General features: G+C 38.8%; 1 protein-coding gene across 3 annotated transcripts in view; it reads right to left on the bottom strand.

Moving 5' to 3' along the window:
• The window catches only part of ROCK2 (Rho associated coiled-coil containing protein kinase 2), a 110376-nt gene that overhangs the window by 47998 nt on the left and 39711 nt on the right, over positions 1-22667 (bottom strand). For all 3 annotated transcript variants that reach the window (XM_069850501.1, XM_069850502.1, XM_069850503.1), the window contains exons 2-3: positions 16727-16808; positions 6820-6920 (exon numbers count right to left, since the gene is read on the bottom strand). In XM_069850501.1, coding sequence (XP_069706602.1) covers positions 6820-6920; positions 16727-16808 — 183 coding nt within the window. The remainder of the gene's footprint in view (positions 1-6819; positions 6921-16726; positions 16809-22667) is intronic.

The following is a 22667-nucleotide window of genomic DNA, read 5'->3' as shown; positions in this document are numbered from 1 at the left end:
GCTTTCTGGCACGCGATGCCTCCAGGTCTTCATATATCCAATTTTCTACACAGTAAGGATTTGAGAACCTGCAAATCTGGAAAGAAAACCCTAACAGCTGCTGAAAAAAAAAATCAAAACACACAGCAGGATTCCAAATGAAGGAAGACATGCCAGATTCTAGCCAACTGCTGCAGCTGCTGTTGCAACCTCAAAAGAGGAGCTGCAGGGCCACGAGAAGGACGTGCCTTGGGGCTGGAAGAGCTCTTAGGAGGTACCTGTTTTATTGAAGATGCACCAATACAAGCATATGTTATTCTTCACTATGTCTACGAGCATAAAAATGAGAACAGACTCCAGCAGTCTGCTTACTCAAATTGAAACTGCTAAAACCAAATAGAACAAAAGAGAAACATAATCCAAAAATCAGAGCGCAAAAAGTATCAACTTTCTCTGAAGGACTGGACTGCTCTTCTTAACATTTTCTGAGCGAACATGCCTCACTGAAATCACCCAGGATGAAACAATTCCAATTACAGAAAAAGAAGGAAATGCTTTTCTATTCCCTCTTCAAAAGTTCCATTGTGTAAGGAGACATAAAATGCAACTCTTTATATTTTCTTATTCTGAACACTACCTCTCTGTTGCATTCATTCATGTTAGAAATTCTGCAAGCAGACCATTTCAGACTCTTCCAATTTTTATTTTTCACAGAAGATTGCTCCTATTTCTTTTCTTAAGCAGCCCTTGAGTTCACTCCAAATAGCACAAAATCAGTAACACAAACCTTGCTGGAAAACTGAAATTAAAACTTGTATGACAAAATTTGAAAATATTTTGGAAAACTTCATCCCAATACAGACATGAAACAAAATCCTTAAAGCACAGACTGTAAAGCCATTACCCTGTTAATGAAACAATGCTGGATTTATGCTACTTTATGGAACAAGTACTTAAAGACCAGTTTGTTAACATTCTTGAGTGTCCCTTGCAGGGATCAAGGTGAGAAGTATTCAAATGTCAGATGACTGAGTCAGCAGGAAAAAAAAAACCTAACAGCATTTTTGGTTTCTGCAGATTTTCTTCACATGGAAATAAAAAATGGACTAATTTGTGAAACCAGAAACAAATGGTTATGATCTTGCGGTGCATTTAAAAACCTCACATTTAATAAAATAAACCATATCCCCCAACCTCTTAGTTTTACACAATGTCCAAGTTTAATTACACTACTTGAAAGAATGCTTAATAGGCTCTTTTCCTGAGCAGTGGTAAATGTTTCAGGTCCATTATGTCTGCAGCAGGAAGTTTCACAGAGACACCTATTTGGTCTACAAACCATCAGCCTCCCTGCTCCTGAGGAGCTGTAAACATTAACGTTGCTGAAGCCAACAGAGGTGATCTGTAGAAACAGAAGCAGTGTTGCAGGGGTGGAATCTTGGAAAGAGTAAGAACATGAAGAGAAACTGGATTATTTATAAATTTACTGATCTTAAAACTGAGGCTTTTTTGCTCTCAAGTTACAGGTACACAAGTTTTAGGATTAACATATTGCATAGTTTAACATCAGCCAACAAACCCTCTGTATAGCTAGATCAAAAGTGCTCCAACGAAACACCAAAACAGGAACATGTTATCTACTTAGACACATATATTTTAAGATGGGAACAATTAACCAACTAACAAAGGTGTCCTAAAAAAGGATTTTGAAAACTCCCTCCTCCTTCCTATTTACTAATCCCACACCGGATTATTTACAAAGACTTTGGTGCTACACCACAAACTATAAACCATGAACTAGAGCTTTTGTAATCCTGCTCAAACCCAGAAAAAACACAAAAGACCAGCAACCTCAAAAACATAATCAAGGAAACATAGAATGGTTTGGGTTCAAAGTGACCTTAAAGATCATCTGTTTCTAACCCCCTGCCGTAGGCAGGTACACCTCCCACCAGACCAGGTTGCTCTAAACTTCATCCAACCTGGTCTTGAACACCTCCAGAGAAGGATGTAAAACACTTCCTACTCATATCTAATCCAAACTGCCCCTCTTTCAGCTTAAAACCATTACCCCTCATCCTATCCCTCTGCTCCCTGATCAAGAGCCCCTCCCTAGCTTTTGGGTTGGCCCCTTTAAGTGCTGGGAGGCTGCTCTAAGGTTTCCCCTGAGCCTTTTCTTCTTTAGGCTGAACAACCCCAACTCTCTCAACCTGTCCTATTGTTTAATTGAAGAAGCATTTTCTGTGAAAGCTCATGTAAAGCTCTGCAATGTATTTAGTGGTTTAAAATTCTTAAAATCATTGTGTACCCTTGCCTGCCTGTAGTCAGTAAATCTTCCTTCATTTCCAAGTACAATTGTCTCCCACTACTTGGGGAAAAAAAATTCTTGTTAGCACAGCCTGAAGCACGTTCATGGGCAGGAGAAGCAAAGTGAACAAGGGTAGGGGGAGCAGAAAGCACAGTGTGTCTTGGCATGCCTCACAGGTGAGCAGACCTGCCAGAGGTATCACTTCTTATATCACCACCACAGCCCCTGGAGACAGCCTATTTAACCACTAGCTACTGTACCCTTTACTCTGGGCTATATTTGTACATACGTATATCAGCTGATACAGCAGATTATTCATGTATTAAACTGTCATGATGTTCCAGTTTCTTCCAGCTGTTTAAAAGAACTGCCAAATTTAAACTGCAGCTCATCCCAGTAACTGAAAATAGGTAGGAAAATCCCTTCGTGCCATCGGCACTAAGTAGCATGGCCTCTTTTAACTTATGAAAATGCATTAAGACATAAGATTTTTCCCTCTTCTCTGCTTCATCAATGTAAGATTTTCAAGAAACAAGTATGTGCAAAAAGCATCTATAATTTCTACAGCATTCAGGTCAGAAGACCATCTGCAGGTAAAGAAAATAACATCTGAAGTTATCAGATTCAGTACATAGTGCTGATAACGGTATCGTGTCTTTTATGATAGAAGAAAACAAAGATCCTAGAGTAGAGTTGTGAAATGAACTCTAAGGTTTGAAATAATCACAAGTATCCAAAAATAATTAATACAGCCATAAGAAATTACTACCAACAGGGTACCAAAGCTCATGTCCTGGCAAATTTTCAGGTAATATATTACAACTGCTTTATTTGCACTACTCCAAAATTGTACACCAGCAGGGGCTGGGGAACTAAAGCTAATCATCAAAGCACCTAATGGAAAACACTAAACCAGCACCTGTTTCACAGGCTATGACAATTGCTGGTTTGCAACACTAAGAAATCACACAGTAAAGGCTGTCACCCAGACCATCCTTTACTATCCAAACACAAAAGTTAGCCATGCTTTAATGTTCTATTCCAGTAGATGATCCCATCAGTCTGCTATAACACTGCAGCATCACAGTACTTTGCGATTAGACATGGTAGAAAGAACTGAGGACGTGTTTCAATTTCAAATCAAGAGGATTTCTCCTCAAGCGAAAACAAATGAGGTACTCAGGATGTGCTCTCATAAATTATTGTTTCTGCATAAACCACAAGTACCATATTAAGCACCATAATTCAATTTTTCTGTCTGCCCTAGACACCGGACACTTTTGTTCATGGCACTGCATAAGAGAACCAGTGATCTGGCAGCTGGCAATTATTTTCTTAGCTTTCCCCATCACTAGAGCCCCAGCAAAGCCAGAGGCCACAGTTCGAGAGTCGAGTTTAATATTTCTGGGGTTATAGGAAATTGTTTTTCCAATAAATTCAGATGCTCAGACCAGAGCAATCAGATCTTCCTTTACTGGACTAAATTTTTTGGGGGGGACAAGAAGGGGGCAAAAGCAAGGCTTTTTAAAAAAACCCTAGCAGTATAATACAGCAGCAGAGGATGCAGTTTCCCTTCTTGCTAGAATCCAGAATGCCAAGCTCTCCACACTTCTTTCACAAGAACATGCTACACTGGAGCAGAAAGCTTGGGGGAAACAAAATGAAATTAATGAATTTATAGCTGACTATTTTATGCTACAGGTTTACATATTTCTTTTTTTTTTGCTTGTTATATTTAAATATTACAAATATTTAACAAATACATGTGCTACAAATATTCATGCACAATGGCACATGCCAATAACATGACGTTCATGAATTTAACTCACGCATTTAATCATGTTTTATTTATGGTTCTTGCAGTGTTTAGTCCTGACTGAAGCAAATTTCTATTTTGATTACAGAATGTGTTGCAAAATATTTTGATTACTTCAAATCCATCATCTGCAACTGTGGTGTTAACATTCTGAATGGAGTAGAAATAGAAATGGCTTAGCTCAATAGTTTAAACTCGTATCGTACCTTGTGTGGCAAAAAATCTAGGTATGTATGCCCTCATCACCAGCTAATATTAGTTCAGATCTACAGCTGTATTTATTAACCCACTGCTTTTTAGCTGTATGACTACATAACATGATTTCTAGTAAAGTGTATTCTTTGAAATTGACATGAAGTACATAAGAGTTCAATGTGAACACACAGAATTTCCCTTCCAGCACCAAGCATTCTTAGCTTTTTTATTTTGGGTCTTGAAGGGCTTATGTAAAGAATAAAAAAAACCCCATAACAACAAAAAAATCACAGCTCATCATTATATGACGAAGTCACTGTGCATTTTACCATTACATTATAATAACAAGCAGATGAGAGTAAGGTTTGTCATCAGACCCCTCAAACTACCTAATTGCAGTATGTAGACTGTGAAAAATCACCTCTACTTTAGAATTTAAATTGTGCATGACACTGAATTAAGAAAAATAATTCCATTCTAATCAGAACAAATTAAGAACTCATATTTATAATAAAATGTTAAAAACAAAAATGAAAATTATTTAGAAAAACTCTTACTTTATTAGCTATACATACGTACATAAAACAGCGTATTTTGTTTTTTTAAGCACATTAAAAATATGACTCTCTTGGATGCTTCCAGCAAATATATCAGTGTGAGATCAAAAAAAATGCGCAATTTCTGTTACTGGTATTTTCTCTTTTTCATCCTTTTCCCCAACAAATGGTTGACAAATTCTGCTCCTTACAACTGGACTCTCTGCTGAATTCCCATGCAAGTGCATGAAAAAGGAGCATTTCTACTAGTTACTCTAAGTGGATGCACAGAATGATAAAAATGTCTAATAGACGACTTTAAAACAAACCATTTGGCGTGACTGTCAGTGAAAAGGCAAAGAGTTGACTGCTTTCTAACAGAGCTCCTTGTAGCAGACCCTTCTCAAACAAGTAAGGTAGTGCACTGAGGTTTTTGGTTTTGGTTTTAATCTCTTGCCAGCAAGGACATACTAGCACATACAAGACAAATTCTTTTAAAGTCTTGTTCAAAAACAGGCATCTTTGCAAATACTCCTCTGCATAAATACTTCTGGATAAAAACAAAGTGAAAATAACCCAGAAAGAAATAGGGAAGAGGGAGCTACATTATCACGTTGCCACACTGGGATGAAGTCACTTTAAAAATAACATAAATGAATAAAAATTGCTGATTAAATGTTGTTAACTGCCACAGGAATTACATCTAAATTTGCCAATTACCCCAGCGTCACACAAATATTAGGCTAATAGTAGGGATTTATTCCTCACTTCCAACCAGTTTCACCAATACTAACATGGAAAGAACCAAATAATTTTATAAATGGATCATAAATTGATTGCCATTATACTTTGTGTACCTCCTATCAGCACTTCAGAGCTAAGATCTTGACACTTTCCTCAACAATACTCCAAAACGTCTTTGTGTTTTCCAAAATTGATTTGGACAAGACAACGTTATTTTTCCAGCTTCCTAGTTTTAGGGAAGCGGTGGAGTCACCATTCCTACAGTTGTTAAAAATATGTAGATGTGGCACTTGGGGCCATGGTTTAGTAGGCAAGCTGGTGTTGGACTGACAGTTGGACTTGGTGATCTTGGAGGTCTTTTCCAACCTTAATGATTCTATGATTCTACAAAGATTAGTACAGAACAGTAAAATGTCAGTTCCGTGTCAAAAGGCAGAAGCAAAAGGATTTTTTTTCCCTCGTGATAACAAGATGTAGTTGCTTCAAACTAGTTGCTCCACTTTCCACTGACCTGTTTCACATCCCTCTTCCTCTAAAAATGGTTACACAGAGAATTATCATGGATCAGCTGATACAGTAATCTGTTAACTCACGAAAAGCTGTCCCTCTTGTTAACTCATGATAACTTGTTTGTATTCTCAGATTTTAGTTGCTGCTATTTATCACACAGTATGGTTTGGAAATCTAGGAAAAATCAAAGCTAAATTAAAAGCAGACTGTGCAAGATATGAGTCACTTCGTATTTTGATTGCCTTTCTTAAAAATACAATTTCTCTGCAATATAAATTTAAAATGTAATCTCATTCTTACATTAGATATTATATAGGATAAAATGTTGAACGGATAATGTTAAGGAAATATCTTACATTAATCTTATCAGTTAAACACAATACAAGCATCACAACTATAAAAGCAAAACAAGTCTTTCTGTTGCACTTTCACAGGAAGGTTTCAGACATGTACAGTTACACTTGCTACCAAAAAAAAAGTTAGAATTGTCATAAATTACCTTTTTTATTTTGATAAAAGGATAGCATACAGTTTCCCAAGGCCTTCCCTTCCAATCCATCATGTTTTAAACTCAGATGCATTGTTCATTATGCACAGAAATCACCCCATGATACAATGAAATTAACACATTCTTTATAAGTATGCATTTTTAGACATAACACATGCAAGACCGGGGAAAGTTTTGGCTAGAGCAGTGAATGTGTCTAATCATTAAATCATTAAATTCTTACCAGCTGCACTTCGCCAAAAGCCCCTCTTCCAATCACCTTAACAACATCATAGTCTTCAGCTTTCATTTGTAAAGCTCGGATTTTTTCCACAATCTTCTCATCTAAAACAAATCAAATAAAAGTTATGATAATGCATCCGTTAACTAAATACAAGAATTTTCCCAAACATTTTTCATTTAGAATTAATATAACCTACTTTTATTTAAATGTTTAGATCTTTCTTGGGAATTCTTGAAATCTGCAATCACTATTAATAGTTTATCCACAATTGTTTGGAAACCATTAACCACCTACCTTTAGCTGTAACAACTGAAATGTCTTTTGGTTTTGTTAACTCTCTTTTCACACCTCTAATAATCATTCACAAGCTCACAGGAAGACTCTGATAATGAAAAGAACCAGAGATGCCTATCTTGAATATTCAGACAGCACCTGCTGGGCTGCCAGGATCCACTGCTGCTCCACTGATAACACAGGAGTGTGAAGTACCTGGCAAACACCAAAGCACTGCAGGTGCAACCTGCTCCTGCACACCTGGAGGGTTCAATAGCAGTCAAACTGCAAGGAAAATAATTCAGTAACTTTCACGTACAGCTTCAGATTATGCAAGGATATGAGTTCAGACCCACTCATTGATTCCACACAAAATACTAATTCAGTTTATGGATGTTTATGTAACTGCTGACCATCTCAAAGCACTTTAGTGTTCACCGCATACATAGTCCTACGCTGCTTAAAATTCGATCTGCAGGGCTCTCTGTTGAAGTACTCCCCGGTGCAATATTCTGCAGATAAGCCCTGTCTTTCAGTGCTTTTCCTGTTGGCAGTTGTGGATTCTGCAAGGGAAAACAGTGAAATTCTGACCTCTGACAAATTCTAAACACATGCAGGCTCCTAGACTCAATAGTTTTATAAACGTGGTGCACAAGCAAACGCATTCCTGGCTAAATGCATTAAAAAAACCCTATTCCTATTGCAAGGACAAAACAATAATGGGAGCAATGAATGGAATCCATAATATTGGAGGTAATGTTCCCTAAGCATGACAAGCTTTAACACTGCCCCCACATATGCTTAGAAGAACAAAAGGAAGCAGAACAGATTGGCTGGAGCTAGACCTGCACCAGGGAAGAGCATGGAATCGTACGAAGAGCTGTATATATTGTGATCCTCGTTTAGGGTCAAAGACTGTGGAGAATTTGATTCCTAGAAGGGCATTAAAGGGATCTCAGATCTGAATATAAGAGGGGAAAAAGGAGCAGAGTTAATTCCGTATGACATTAAAGATGGAATTGTCAGCAGGGAGTTAATGATAATGAACATCTAGTAAATAGTTTAACCATTCCTACATATTGATGAGCAACAAGAAATCCAGGAGTTTCCTGACCATCAAAAACATTTCTTTTGACCCAAGTAAGCAACAAGCCCAATAACCAGGGAGGCACTGTGACCTGTTGTTCACAAACAAGAAAGAACTGGCCAGGGATAACAAAGTCTGTTGCAGCCTTGGCTGAAGTAACCGTGCGATGGTGGAATTTAAGACCCTGAGAGAACTCAGGAAGGAAAAGAGCAGACCTTGGACTTCAGGAGAACAGACTACAGCTTGTTCAGGGAACTCACAGGCAGGATCCTGTGGGAAGCTGCTCTGGAGGGTAGAAGAGTGGGTTGGTCTTCAAAGATGACACGTTCACAACAGAAGAACAGACTGTTCTAGTTAGCTAGAAATCAAGCAGGCAGAGAGCCAGTTTGCCTGAATGGGCAACCTCTGCCTCAACTCCAACACAAAAAGTGAAGGTTTGAAACGTGGAAGCAGGGATGGGCTACCCAGCAGGACTCTCCCAAGCATGCAAGGATGGAATTGGGAAAGCCAAGCTCAGCTGGAGTTGAAACTAGCCAGGCTGAGGAAGGGAAATGAGCCTTTATAAATATACTGGCAATAAAAGAAAGAATGAGGCAAACGCAGGCTCACAGCAGGGTGTGGGGCAGTGAAATATCACTGCAGAGAAGGTCAGTTAAGCAAACTTGACATATGCTGGACCATGGGGTGAACAGGATGTGTCTAAGCATGCCGAAGAAGCCAGTCAACACCATTACCAGTTTGTCCTCTGTCACCTTTGAAAGGTCACGGCAACCTGGGGAGGCTCCTCATGACTGGTAAAGGGCAAACATCATGTCTGTGTTCCAGAAAAGCAAGAAGGATCCAGAAAGCTACAGGCTGGAGCTGCAGCCTTAGCTCAGTGGCCACAGTAATCATGGAGTAAATCCTTCTGGAACAAACTTCTAAGCCTTTGATTGACAAGAAAGGATGGGAACTAACCTGACTGCCTTCCATGAGATGTCTGTCTTTGTGGACTAGGGGAGAGCAGTATGTATTTTCTTTCCTTTACCCACAGCATGGCTTTCAACCCAGCACCTCCAAGTAACTGGACAGGCTGATATGGATTACAAGTTGGGTAGAAAACTTGCTGGAGTCATGGTTCAAAGTTCAGTGTTGATACACTGGAGGGCAGGGATACTGGCAAGAGGACCCAGGCAGGGTGGGTAAATGAGCTGACAGGAAACGCAAAGTTCCACAAAAGCAAATGCAGAGTCCTGTAACTGGGATGAACACCACCACACAACAGTAAAGCATGGAGATCACTAGCTAGAAGGCACCTTAAGAAAGAGGACCTAAGAGCTCTAGTGGACAGCAAGATGAATGAAGAGGAATGAGCAACAAGCCTTTGCACAACCTGCACACAAGGCTGTGTTGGTAAATTCATAGCCAGTAGGTTGAGGGAATTGACTTTTTCCCCCTCTGTTTGCCACCTGTGAGATCACATTTGGAATGCTACATCTAGTTTTGGGCTCCTCGATGCAAGAAAAATATCAAAACATTACCTAGTTTAATGGAAGGCCACCAAGATGCTTAAAGGGTGGGACGACATGACGCACATAGAGAAACTAAGAGAACTGGTTTTGTTCAGCTTCAGGAAATCTGAACTGTTGGCCTCAACAGAAGCTGAAAGAAGCTTTACTTTTAAGAGATGCAAAGTGAAAGGACAAGTGGCAACAGATAAATTAGAACACAGGAAATCCCACTTCGTAGGAAAAGAATCCCTAGAACCAGGGAATGGAGGAGATTGTACAGCAGAGCTGCAAATCCTCCGTCTCTGGAAATTCTCAAAATTGAACTGCGCAAGGACCTGAAGAACCTGATCTAACATCTGGCTCTGAGCAGAGCTGGACTGTTACATTTAGAACACAAAAATGCAACTAAAAACTTCTTCCTGTGAGGATAAGATTAGGTGTCAAGGGGAAGGGGACAGGTTTAAAGAAAAACAAAACAAGTTAAGAATAATCAAGGAAAAAAGCCTGCTAGGAAAGTTGTACAGACAGAGGCAACTAAAACCTCAATCCGTGTACTGAGACTGCAGTAATCCAGAGTGCGAACATGAAAAGGAGTTGAGAGACTGTTGAGGCTGTTTTCTACAGTGAATCATGAAAGCTTAGAAAGGAAGAATAGGACAGCAACAGTGTTTCACTCACACCAAGTTTACCATTTCAATCATGGCATGAATTAATTTTTCAGTCAGAGAAGGGAACACTTGTGCTTGGAAGCAAATCAGAAGCTTTGGCCCACAACAAGGACAACAAATGCAAATTCAGAGGAAGGAGCAGTACAGAAGAAATATCAGCAAATTTAAAGTCAGAGTGGATATAAAATTACACGATTGAACACAATGTTACAACTCACAAGGGAAGGAAATCATATGAATTTATTTTCAAATGTTTCTGAGACGTTTCAAATGTTTTCAGATGTGCAAGATGAGACAGCAGGGATTTAAACACGTTGAAAGAGTACGGTGTAGTTTTACATAGCTCCATTATAAACAACTTTACTACAGCTCCAGTGAAACTAATTAAGCGTTAATCATGGCAGTTAAACAATGAAAAACCCAATAATATAAAGTATGAATAATACGAATATAATGAAGTATGCAAATGATACCAGCTGAGGCGTTACCAGTTTTATCATCCCTGTGAGATGCTGAGGATGGAGAAATCCTACTTGCTTTATGAAAAGATTTATTAATCTTCATGAAAGATAGCAATCACCACCTATGGATGCAGTTGTTGTGGAGGTGTCAGTAATACAGATGGATTGTCTATTTTGTCATAAAATTTAACAGATACGGAACAGATAATAAAAGCATGGAACCAACCTGAAACAAAAAACAGTCTACAAGAAGGCAAGCTCAGAGAAATCCCAAAGCAATGTCCGCACTGCAACATGCTGGATCATATGATTTAATTCATGTATCACGTATCACGATCTAATTCCAGGTGCAGGAGACCTTTCCAACAGTCTCCTTTCAGTAGAGAACTGAATTTTCAGAAGGTTTCACACATATGAGTTTGTACACTTGCGGTATCTGTATACACAGATACTACAGATCATATCTTCAGCCTCATGAATTTGTAACAGCACAAAGCCCATCAGAAAAAAAGTGTCATGTTTAAAGGAAGATATTAGATGGACTGCCCAGCCCCAGAATATAATGGAATCTTACAAAAACATTGTTACTTTTGAGTAGAAGTCCTAAAATATGAGAATATCATCATCCATGACTCAGGTTTCTTTAACACTGGGAGGCCCAGGAATGCTGGACAGCAGGAGTGTTTAGAGACAGCTTTTGATTTACTAGTTGAAAATGGCACTATAACCTTTAAATAAATGAAGCTTCACTTTCTGAAAGGGCAGAGTGTTCAGATCAGTCACTGACAGCTGGCAGCAAGAATGTGGCTGAAGGTTACATGTGCTTGCGAAAACGGAATAAATACCTGGCAGGAAGAGTAAAGGGGGTGGGGAGGAAGAGGAGAAAACTCGAGCTTTCCTGCTCTTTAAGAAAAAAAATACAAACCACATCAAAAAAACTGATTCACATCCAGGTTATTTTCTTAAAAATTAGAAAGAACGTCTATCGGGCAGTTCTGGGCTGTGTATCTTCGAGGAATAAAAATGCGAGAGTGCAATTTTATCCCCACAGACCAGACACAGTCAGCCAATGAGTGCTGCCATGGAGTACATTAAGTCAAAAGTTGCTGCCCTAGGCAAAAGTCTAGCCAGAAGTTAAACTGAAGCACAGCCAGGAAGTACTGCAACCCCACACCCGCCCGAAAACAAACAAAAAGCACAACTGAAAGACTGAAGTAATTAGGGGTGCACACTTCTGGTCAAAGGTGTGTGAGGAAGAAGAAGCTGCTGGAGACCTTGCAGAAGCAGCAGAGATTTGAAGGCACGGCTTCAGCAGGCTAGCATTTTCTCCTCTGGAGAACAGAAAGCAGAACAGAAGTAGTATTGTGTCTTGCACAGACGAAAGAAGTGGAAGATAGGGAAACAGAAAGCAACAGTGCTCTGATCAGCAGAGGACACATCCCTGACTCAATGAAAGTAAGCTTGATGGCAGAACTGAATTGCTCTGTATCTACTAAGTATCCAAATGGAAAGGTAGTTAATGACACTGTCATATAACCAGCTTATACATCTGCGGCATTCTGTCTTAAACACTGTGGTGCTAATTCATGCTCTGTCTGGGAAAAGCTGCTTATTTGACACCTCTCCCATAGCTGCTCTTACCAGCACAGTACCATTGAGAACACAACTGAAGCCCAGCCTGCCAAGGTCACTGCAAAGACCTGGCAAGGCGCAGCCTTAAGGAAGCCAAGAGAAAACTCAAAAGGCAATTAGCTCCTAGACTCAATGCAATTTCTAAAGTGCACTAAATTTCTAAGATTCTTCTTGGCATCTGACATTTCATCTGTGCCACTGACAGGAAGTATGGAGCAGAGAGAATTACAGCCAGGATAGGCATTAACACCACACCACATAACGTGTGTCTGTTGGCAACTGCATGGCTGACATTTGGTTCAGGATCTTCTAGCGATGTAACAAAACATAAAGGAAGGAACCAGAACTGTTACTTTAGCACGTTCATCTTAGCAGGTAAATCTTCTAAGTAAGGAGCATCTGCCTGCAGAGGAAAATGGCAAAAGCAACTCTGCAGGATGCTTATGCAAGGGGTTAGCAAAGCTGCTGTGTAAGTCACACACCTGTACTTAAAATTCCTTCTAGTGTAGGCGTACCCACTGCCATTACACATCAGAGCTTGCCAACATCCAAGACATCTGTACATCATTTGAACAATGGAGGTTTCCAGTTTTTGAGTGATGCTGGTTAATGCATATGAAGTCACTGATTCGTTTAGGGAGTGAAGCCTTCCGGATTATACCAGGCCTGTTTGGCAGGACCACTCCCTGTGCTGCTATTTGGACTTCCTCAAAATCCATTCTTCATGCCGTCCCATTCCTGATGATAGGATTATAAATGACTAAATATTTTAAACAACAGTTAAAAACTCCTGCTTAGTTTTTTAACTTTCTGCTCCCAAAAGTTAAAGCAGTGAACAGGCTATGTAGTACCTGCATAGGAGACCACCAAAAGAGGCAGAAGCCAATAAAAAACAATTCAACACTTTGAAAAATCTCAGATGGCAGAAAAAGTGACGTGGAATAATTTACTCAATCTATTGTCATAGGCTGGATGACAGAAGAAGAAAAGAAAAGACTAAGAAAGATCTGTTACACCAAGCCCATGCCGGAAAGCTCAAGCTTCTTTTCTAAAATAAGCAAGCTCCTTTTTGCTCTCAGAGGACTGTGAAATTCCTCTCATTGTTTTGGAATTAAATATTACGTTATGCTTTCCTGTCCCATGAACACTCCAAAAAAAGCAGCAAAAAAAAAAGGAACCTTAACAGTTGATTAAAGCAATGCAAGACTGAAAATGAATTATTATATTTTTAGATGAGATACTTATGTGCTTCTTATGAAAAAAAAAACACTTGCTCCACTTTGGTTCAGTGCCTTGGAGAAAGTGGTTAAAAAAACAGAATAGTAAAGGAAAGCAGGCAACAAAAAAAATTCTTGTATATTAAACAGATGAAGAGGATATTTCTGTGCAGACACAGAAACAGGATAAACCAAACTCCTGTGGTATGGGCTATTAATAAATTGTAGCTTTGTGAAATGAGTAAAAACACTCAAACTTCAGCTTGAAATTATGAGTTGAGTTGCGTATCACTTAATGTCCCAGCTGAGATGCAAACTATTGAAATTTTAGATTAAAATTAGCTATTAATAAAACATTAACCTAATTACTAATGACTTGTAGGTCTGAAGGAGGGTGTATTCAAATCCCTGGGAATATGGCAGAAAAAAGATTTCCATCTCAAATTGCTATCGTTGAAGAATTAAGCGATTAAAATTGACCAATTGTATGACGATTATTGCAGTGGTCTCCACAATTATTGAAGATCTGCGTAATATGGATTAAAGCAATCATAAGCAACTACTCTGCCTCAGCTCCTTCACTTTGCAGTGCAGAGCACTAACTCAGAAGATGGCCCCACCGCCTCTCCGTGGTTACCTCAGGAAACCTTGAGGAGGGATGCAGGCTCCAGGCCCCCGGCACAGACCGCTCACCACAAGCTGTCAGAACATTTTGACAATAATTCTCATCTAGGCATTTGCTACAGCTCTTCGGATGTCAAGAAAAATCAGAAGAGACAAGAACTCGCTGTTCCCTAACCTAAGAGAGCAACAACTTCCTGTTCCATAAATTCTTAATCCTGTTCCCAGCTCTTCTTCCAAGTCCACGGTAGCAAGAGCCTTCAGCAAGCAAGCTTGTGCTCTTCCTTACCATTGATACTTGCTACCTTCAGAACAGTTTCCAAAAATACATGAGATAAAGGTTTAGCAACACAAATCGCAAAAAACGGCAATGCCACTAAGAACTCAATCATCCTCCTGTTCTTTCATGCATCCAAGCAGCTCTCTTTGTGCTGACACAAATAACAGTAAAGCAAAATGAAAATCAGAAACCGGACTTTGCTTTTCTTTTGCCTGACTAGCTTTAACAAAAAGCAACGAACAAATCAATGACGCCACTCATTGCATTAACTCTGCTCAGTTCCCCAGTCTGCTTCATAAAAAAACACAGACACCTGTGTCGGAAAGGACTTTGAACCAAATTGCTGTGCCAGGACTCATTCTTTCCGTTTCAATGCCAAAATCTTACCAGCTTCTAATGTTTACAAAACTCTAGTTTCAGAAATACCTTTCGAAAAAGCCCTGTAAATCACAGAAGCTATGCAGCATTATTTTCCATTCTTTCCAGGCAGTATGGAAACTGGAGAGAAGTTTCATTCTGAAGAGATGTATGGCCTTAGAATGTGTGAATCAAAGTTGTCAGCTCTCACACACTTTAAAGTTTAACAGGTAAGGATGACATGCACCCTTGAAAACTGTGAATTTCTTTTGTACTACATCTCTGAATTTTCTCTAACTACTATCTGGCTATTTCAACTGTAAACTGTCAGCCGATTTTAAAAGAGGCAGTAATAAAATTGTGAACCAAGAGTATATTTCTGGGTTTCTGCCACTGCTGGTAGTCTGCAGGACGCATCAGATGCCTAATATTATTTCCTACAACAATTGGAGAGAAACCAGAGTAGAAGAACGAGTAACAGCCTTCAGAAAAGGGAAGACAGACAGCAATAATGTTCAGGGGCTGCAGAAAAAAAAAAAAACCAGTTTCCAAGTTTAAATTGTTTTCTCATAATTGCTATTTTCGATAGCCAGATACCATACCAGAAGATACTGGTCTTCTGATTAGAAAAAGGTTTCTAATATCCTCCTACTGAAAAAATTGTGTTGTAATGAAAAGGCAAATCTGAACAGCTCATGAAAGTTACTGATACTGCCATTTACATCATTTTCATATTTGCTGTAGACAAGGCTTTTCCTCCACATTACACTTAAAATGCACAGTTGCAGGTAACAAAATTAACTTGAAACGCTGTTCCTGACCCTTTCGTCCATAAATATCTGCTTGAATTCCTTTGAACACAAACGGAAGAATCCCAAAGTATGCCTCTCCTTCCCAATCTGTGTCTTATTTATTCTGTTTTCAGTGACTTCCCCAAATGAGACTGAATTGCAAATGTAAGAATTCGCCATAAGACTACACCAGCTACCACCTGAGTAGCATGAGTGGACATTCAAAGGAGTCCCAAAGCAACAGAGGGCAGACACATAGGTTCTACCAGTAAAGAACCAAAAACAGGAGTGCCTGACAAGACTGCATCCACTGTAACCTCAAAATACCCTCTAGAAAAGGGTTTGTTTAAAACAAAAACAACTCAAAATAAGCTCACTACAAAACACAGTTGTTCCAAGAAGACTTACTTAACTTTTTAAAAGCAAATAATCCACTATTGTTACAAGGAAAAAAAATTGTTTATATACATGGATAGAAAACACTTAAAAAAGACAAAATACAGCTACTCTGATCTAACAATCTGACATTTTCATACGCACAATAAACTCCAAGATCCCATCTACAATTAATTTGTGGAGAAACACTAACATTTACACAAAGGTTCAAAAATGCACCAACAGATTTTAAGATAGTTTTAAAAACCAACAGAAGACTTCTCCGTGAGATTAAATAAGACTGTATATACAATGTTAACATTTTTAAAAATTAAAGAATAATAACTGGGATGTGCTTTGCAAATTATGTCACAGCATACACTTAAGATAAAAAATAACACAAAAGGATTGTTCCAACTGTAGGTGGAAAAATTACAATCTACAACTGGTATTTTCCAACATGTTTTCAGCAATACAATGACTCCCCAAAATGAGGTTCTCTCTGCAATAAATGGCTCTCCAAAGTCTTCCGAACACAGAAGCTTAGAGTTACGAAAATTAATCAAATGAAACTTAGCAACACATTTCTGACCCTTTAGCTTCCTATTACTGACATCACAACAAGGTCATTGCTTGAGGGCCACTTGCAACTTACATCTATTTAAGAAATTATCAATGTTCTTGTTCTTCCTCAGTGCTGGGTAATCCAGGTCAAGGACCAAAGAATTCAAGCCATCCTGAAAAAGAAATAAAAATAAGTTAATTGAGTTTTAAAATCATGATTAACAACTTTCTTAAAACTACTATGCTGAGCATGATTATATATTATTCAAGCACGCATTACATTCCTAGCAGGCAAATCAAACAAGCTCTCAAGTATGTTTATAAACCAGTCACCACAAAGGAGCTAACACACACTGACTGGCTCCAACTTGGGCTATAAACAATGCGGATACATTACCAGTGCTTAGTGGCACTGGGATTTAAACTGGAGTAGTAGTTCTAATCTTAACCAATAAGTAATCCCACTCATTAAGCACTGATTTAAGATACTCAGTTCAGTCTGTTTTTCTTACTTCCATTACACTTTTCCAATATATTCAAAAACTTTGTGTTTGTATTATTCATATTATTGCTTTAATCATTCTTTCTGCCTTCTTATTCTGGATATTCAACAGCACATTTTTCTTCATGGAAGCAAGACATGACCTAAACTTAAGACAACAGTACACCACATAATTCAAGCTCACATGACTAGACTACTTTTTCTAAGTGACTCAACAGAAGACAAGCCAGAACGCTACATGCCATTCTGCTACCAATTATCAATGTCACCATGGAAAACAACTGAGACTCCTTTAAATGGCAAGGGACAAGATCAACAAGATCTGAATTAAAACTAGTATTTTAAATGCCTGTTACGAGACTTAACTCAATTCTACCTTTCAGTAACCTAGAACACCCTAAAAAATTATTCTTCAAAAAACACAGCCCTTTCCAGTTATGCAAGGACAAACAAAATAAAAGTTTCAGACACTAAGAAGAGCCAGAGACTCCACTCATACCCAGCATCTCCAGAGTTCTGCCTGAACTTGCAGTTTTGTTCATTGTTCCAAGAACAAAATCCTGAGGTTGCTTCTTCAGTTTTTTAGCCTTTACAGGGCAACACAGAGATTTAGGTCAGAGACCACATCACATTTATTAACAGGCATCCAATATTATTAGATGGTTTTTCAGTCGTCTTAATAGCTGAAGCTATAGATTTTGTGGGTTGTTTTTTTTTTCCCTTAATACATCTGGGAAGGGATGATTTCTGTTGCAAATCACACTAAAATACTCATTCTAATAGTATAGCTACCTGGGCAGAGTTAAAGGCAAGGCCCAAAATTATTCAGTATATTTTGAACGCCAGACTGTCCTAAATATGCACATACACAAATAAAACTACCTCCTCTGTGGAGACGCCACTTTTCACCACAAAAAACCCATTAATTTTGAAAATCTGCTTAATCATTAAGAGATTAAATTGCCCTTTTTTTTTCATAACCTCCTAAGAATGAAAGTGTCTTGGGAAGTATCAGCAGCAGTCTCCAGACCATATGGAAAATAGGACTTACTCAAGAAATGCCTATTTGAAGGCATTCATGACAGGCTGGAGAAGTGTACGGAGCAGAATATCACAAAGTTCAACGAGCATAAATGCCAAGTTCTGCATCTGGGAATGAATAACCCCCAGGCACCAAGCACAGGCTGAAGAGCAGCTTTGCCAAGAGGGACATGATGGTCCTGGGGGACAACAAGCTCACCATGACCCAGCAATACACTCTCACAGGGAAAAAAAAAAGGCCAACAACATCCTGGGCTGGATTAGGGAAAGCATTGTCAGCAGGTAGAGGGAGGTGATCCTTCCTCTCTACTCAACACTGGTAAGGCCACATCTGGAGCGCAGCGTCCACTCCTGGGCTCCCCAGATCAAGAAAGGCAGGGACTTAGCAGAGCAAGTCCAGCAAAGGGCCATGAAGATTAAGGCACTGGAGCATCTCTTATAAGAGAAAAGGCTCAGCGAGCTGGAACTCCTGAGCCTGGAAGTCTCAGGGCAGAGGATCTCATCAATGTCTGTAAGTACCTGATGGAAGGGAATGAAGAAAATGGAGTCAGATTGTTTTCAGTAGTGCTCACTGAGAGGACAAGTGGCACTGAGTATAAGGTAAAACACATAAAATTCCACCTGAACACAAGAAAATACGTTTTTTCCTGCAAGGATGGTCAAGCATTGGAACAGGTTGCCCAGAGAGGTTTCGGCGTCTCCATCAGTAGAGATATCCAAAACCTGACTGGACGCGGTCCCGGGCAACTCGTCTAGCTGACCCAGCATTGAGCAGGGGTGTTGGACTAGATGACCTCAAGAGGCCCTTGCCAACCTCAACCATTCTGTCATGTAACACCTAAAATATTTCCACTGCTGCACAGATGAAAGGAAGAATTTTACTCTTGAATCCCTGTAACATGAACTGTGTCATGAAGGTCTTACTAATCACCTTTAGAACTTTCTTACAAAGAGAAACATAGAACAGTGTTAATAAGCAAAAAAGTAGTCAATGAAGAAGACAGTCTCAATCATTAGCTACTTTAAAGAATAATATTTATAGGTATTGTTCTAGCCTTGACTGTAACTGTTCCCACAAGACCCATTAAGGATGTGTGATGCACTAGGACATCGCACTCATCTTTCAGAGGGACAGAAGACTTAGCACCTATTCTTATATTTGATTACATTTTTATGAAAGATAAAATAAAATTAAGCCAAAGTAGACTTATGGACTAGTCATTGCATGAATTGCACAGGAACCTCTCAATAATCTGCATGAATCTAATGGAAAATACTCTGGCTTGAGGTGACTTTCTGCAACGTAGCACAACACAATCTGTAATACCAACTATTAAGCAATGACAGCCTTCCAAAAAAGGGTATCTCATTCTGCAGTACAGTGTCTCTGCAGAAATCCAGATCTTCACCTTCCAACACGAAGGAAAGGAACGCGCTGAATGCCCTGATGGAGAGCTGCTGGGACATCTTTTATGATTTTACCTAGCACAATGAAGTCTCATTTCCAAGTAGCTCACAGTCTACACCCAAATCCAAAGCCAAATCCAACTTGAAGCTACACTTTCATTAATATATTTGCAATATAACTGCATTAATATATGACTGCAGTTTACAGTATCAATTTACATTATCAAAGGCTTCTTTACTCTTTAGAATCCCTTAATGCAATTAAGGGTTTCACAATTGGTCCAAAGCATATTTTTTTATGATGCATTGCAATTCTTGCTTCTACTGCATAGATTTAAAAGTAAAAACTAGTTTGCTAGAGCTCTGACTATGTTCTTCCTCGATTTTTCTCTTCACAGTCTAGTACTTTATTTATCACCCCTTTTACATTATCCTTTCACTGCTACTGAAACAATATTTTAACAATCACTAACTGGGTAGGCATTTTAAGGAAGATATAAAAGCACTCTGTATTCACACAAATCAAGGTCGCATATTTTTGTTCTTCATATTTTTTGGGGGGGAGAAGCAAAGTCACCTGATACTTTCATGCTTTGAATGCAAATATAGGTCAGAGGTTGACAAAGTAAAACACTTATAGTGCTCTACTTAGATCTTATGCACAAAGTCTGAGTAAGTAAAGTTAAATCACCTCCAACAGCTACTTTAGTAAAGTTGGATTTTAAGGTCCAAAACAATTGTAACTTCCCATTTAAATCAAGCTGCATAGTATCATTTCAGATGTTGCTGTTTTTTCCTGTGTCATTCTGATTTCACAGCCTTTTTGTGGGCCATAAAAACTGAGAACCATATTAGCACCTAATTTTTTAATTGCCTCTTTCTGTCTCTTTTTCATGGACTTGGGGAACAATTCTGAAAAGCAGCTATGAATGAACAGAAATCTGAGAACAGCACAACTGCCTGTCCTTAAATATTTGCAAGTGTCCTGACTCCTGAGGACAGTCAGCTACCACCGGTGTCAAAGAGAGGTGACGAGTAGCAGCATCTTGAAGAACAGAAACTGTCAACTTCTTTCATTCCTGTGAACAAACTTTATCTTCATACTCTTTCAAAAACAAGATTTTAAGCTCTAGAGCATAATTTTAAGGTAAGAGATTTCAAGTTTGTATCAACATGTAGTTTATGAAAGACTTGTCACGCACATTAGCATCTTGTCAAAAGGTGTTTCCTTATAGCTTTACATTTTCATTAGAAAGTGTAGTTTAAATTACTTAACATAAAAATTGCACTACAATTAAGAAGCTGGGTCGAGAGATTACACAGTAAAACAGACTGTCCAAACTGAAGAGAAGTAATCCAGGAAATGACATCTCCTCTGTCTACATCTCACAGATAAGTCACTTCAACCAGGAAATATGTTATTAAAGTGATTTCACTGTTCGCTTCCTCTTTCTGCTATTACAAAAGGCTTAGAAGCTAACAGGCTAAAAATAGCAGCTTCCAAACAAATGCATGGTTGGCAAAGACAGCTCTGCCCCCATCAAAAGCCTTTTGCTCATGGCAAACATGTTAAAACGTTCTCCACAGATTGATTTACAAAAGAAAAGCCCAAGCTTGATATTTTTGCAACACCCTCTTACACCAGAGGAGTTCCTGGCCACTCTGGCTGCAGCTGCCACCTCCAAGGATAAGATGGAGCCTGGCTTCCCCAGCAAGAAGCTTCAACTGTTACAGACCTAAATGAAAGCAAGAAAAGTTCAGGACATACATGTACTAAATGTTTATGTTCTTCTCAGACAAAAGGGGCAGTAATCGGGGAAAATAATGGTAACTTCTAAATAACAAGCTGAATGTTAACTTCAGGCAATCCCACTGAAGCCCTCGCCAAATTAAACCACGTTGTGGTGATACAAGTTCCCAAAACTAAAATAGCTTTGAACCTCATATCGATACGTAAACAGCAAGAGATGTCACAACAGCTTTGGCTGCCTTGATTTATGCCTCACTTTTGTGATGAGAAAAAAGTAAAGCTCAAGACCAAGAAGTAAGATGACTGAAAAGAGGAGGTATCAGTAGCTCCAGGAAACAATATGTAATCCTGCAACAACTGGGAAAAGTAAGAAGCCTGATCTACTGACAGATGTACCTGTCCGCAGCAGAGGGGCTGGGCTAGATAATCTTCCAAGTTCCCTTCCAACCCAAACTCATGTGATTCTAAGAAAACTTCAATAAACTATTATATACAAGAAAATCAAAACACATTTCCTTTCCCCTTCCAAATTCTCAAATAGAAGTTAATAATGTATTCTGCAGCAGAAAGTAAGGACAAAAAAAGTCTGTAACTTCAGACTGCATTTTTTCTAACGACCTACATGCTTTTTAAGACAGAACGTCCCAAATCTAGGCACACAGAAACTCCCCATCTAATGACTCACCAGGATCAAACCTCTTCAAGAGGATTAAACCCCTACTACGTTCTTGCAAATGCCAAATGGCTCCTGAAGTAATTCTGGTCTTTCCTGAACGATTACTTCTTCCCATATCATAGAAGGATAGAAGGCAAACAGCTCAGTAAGAGCATACAATACAAAAAAAGAACTGAAAGGTCATATGCAAGGCAAATACATCATTTTCCCAAGCTTATCCTACTCAGTGATCATTAGGATACATTGCAATTCATTTTTGTCTTATTTAAGCATAATTAGTATGTGAAGGAATAATTCAGAGCATGATAATGTGCCAGCATTTACTGTTGGGAGGTCTAGAAGTTCTTTATTAGTCCTATATTAATTAACAGATTTAGGTTTTAACAGTATTACGTACAGTTTAGAAACCTAAAAGCAGCTCTGCCCACAAATAAGTACATAAATACTTAACAATAGGTTTTACTCACAATCTGATTTCTGTATATGAAGGTAAGCAAATACTGAAATTATTTAAACGACTGAAATTATTTTAATGTTGTCTGCTACTGAACAAATGCAAATTTTTCTTCGTCATACAAGCAACATTCCTCAAGGACCATCATCTCACGAGCTACATCCTACATACATATTTTAATCTTTTACCTTACTATTTGAAT

The sequence above is a fragment of the Phaenicophaeus curvirostris genome, chromosome 2 (genome assembly GCF_032191515.1).
Source record: "Phaenicophaeus curvirostris isolate KB17595 chromosome 2, BPBGC_Pcur_1.0, whole genome shotgun sequence".
NCBI lineage: Eukaryota > Metazoa > Chordata > Aves > Cuculiformes > Cuculidae > Phaenicophaeus > Phaenicophaeus curvirostris.
The sequence above is the reverse complement of the archived record's forward strand: the minus strand, read 5'-3'. Positions and strand labels throughout refer to the sequence as shown.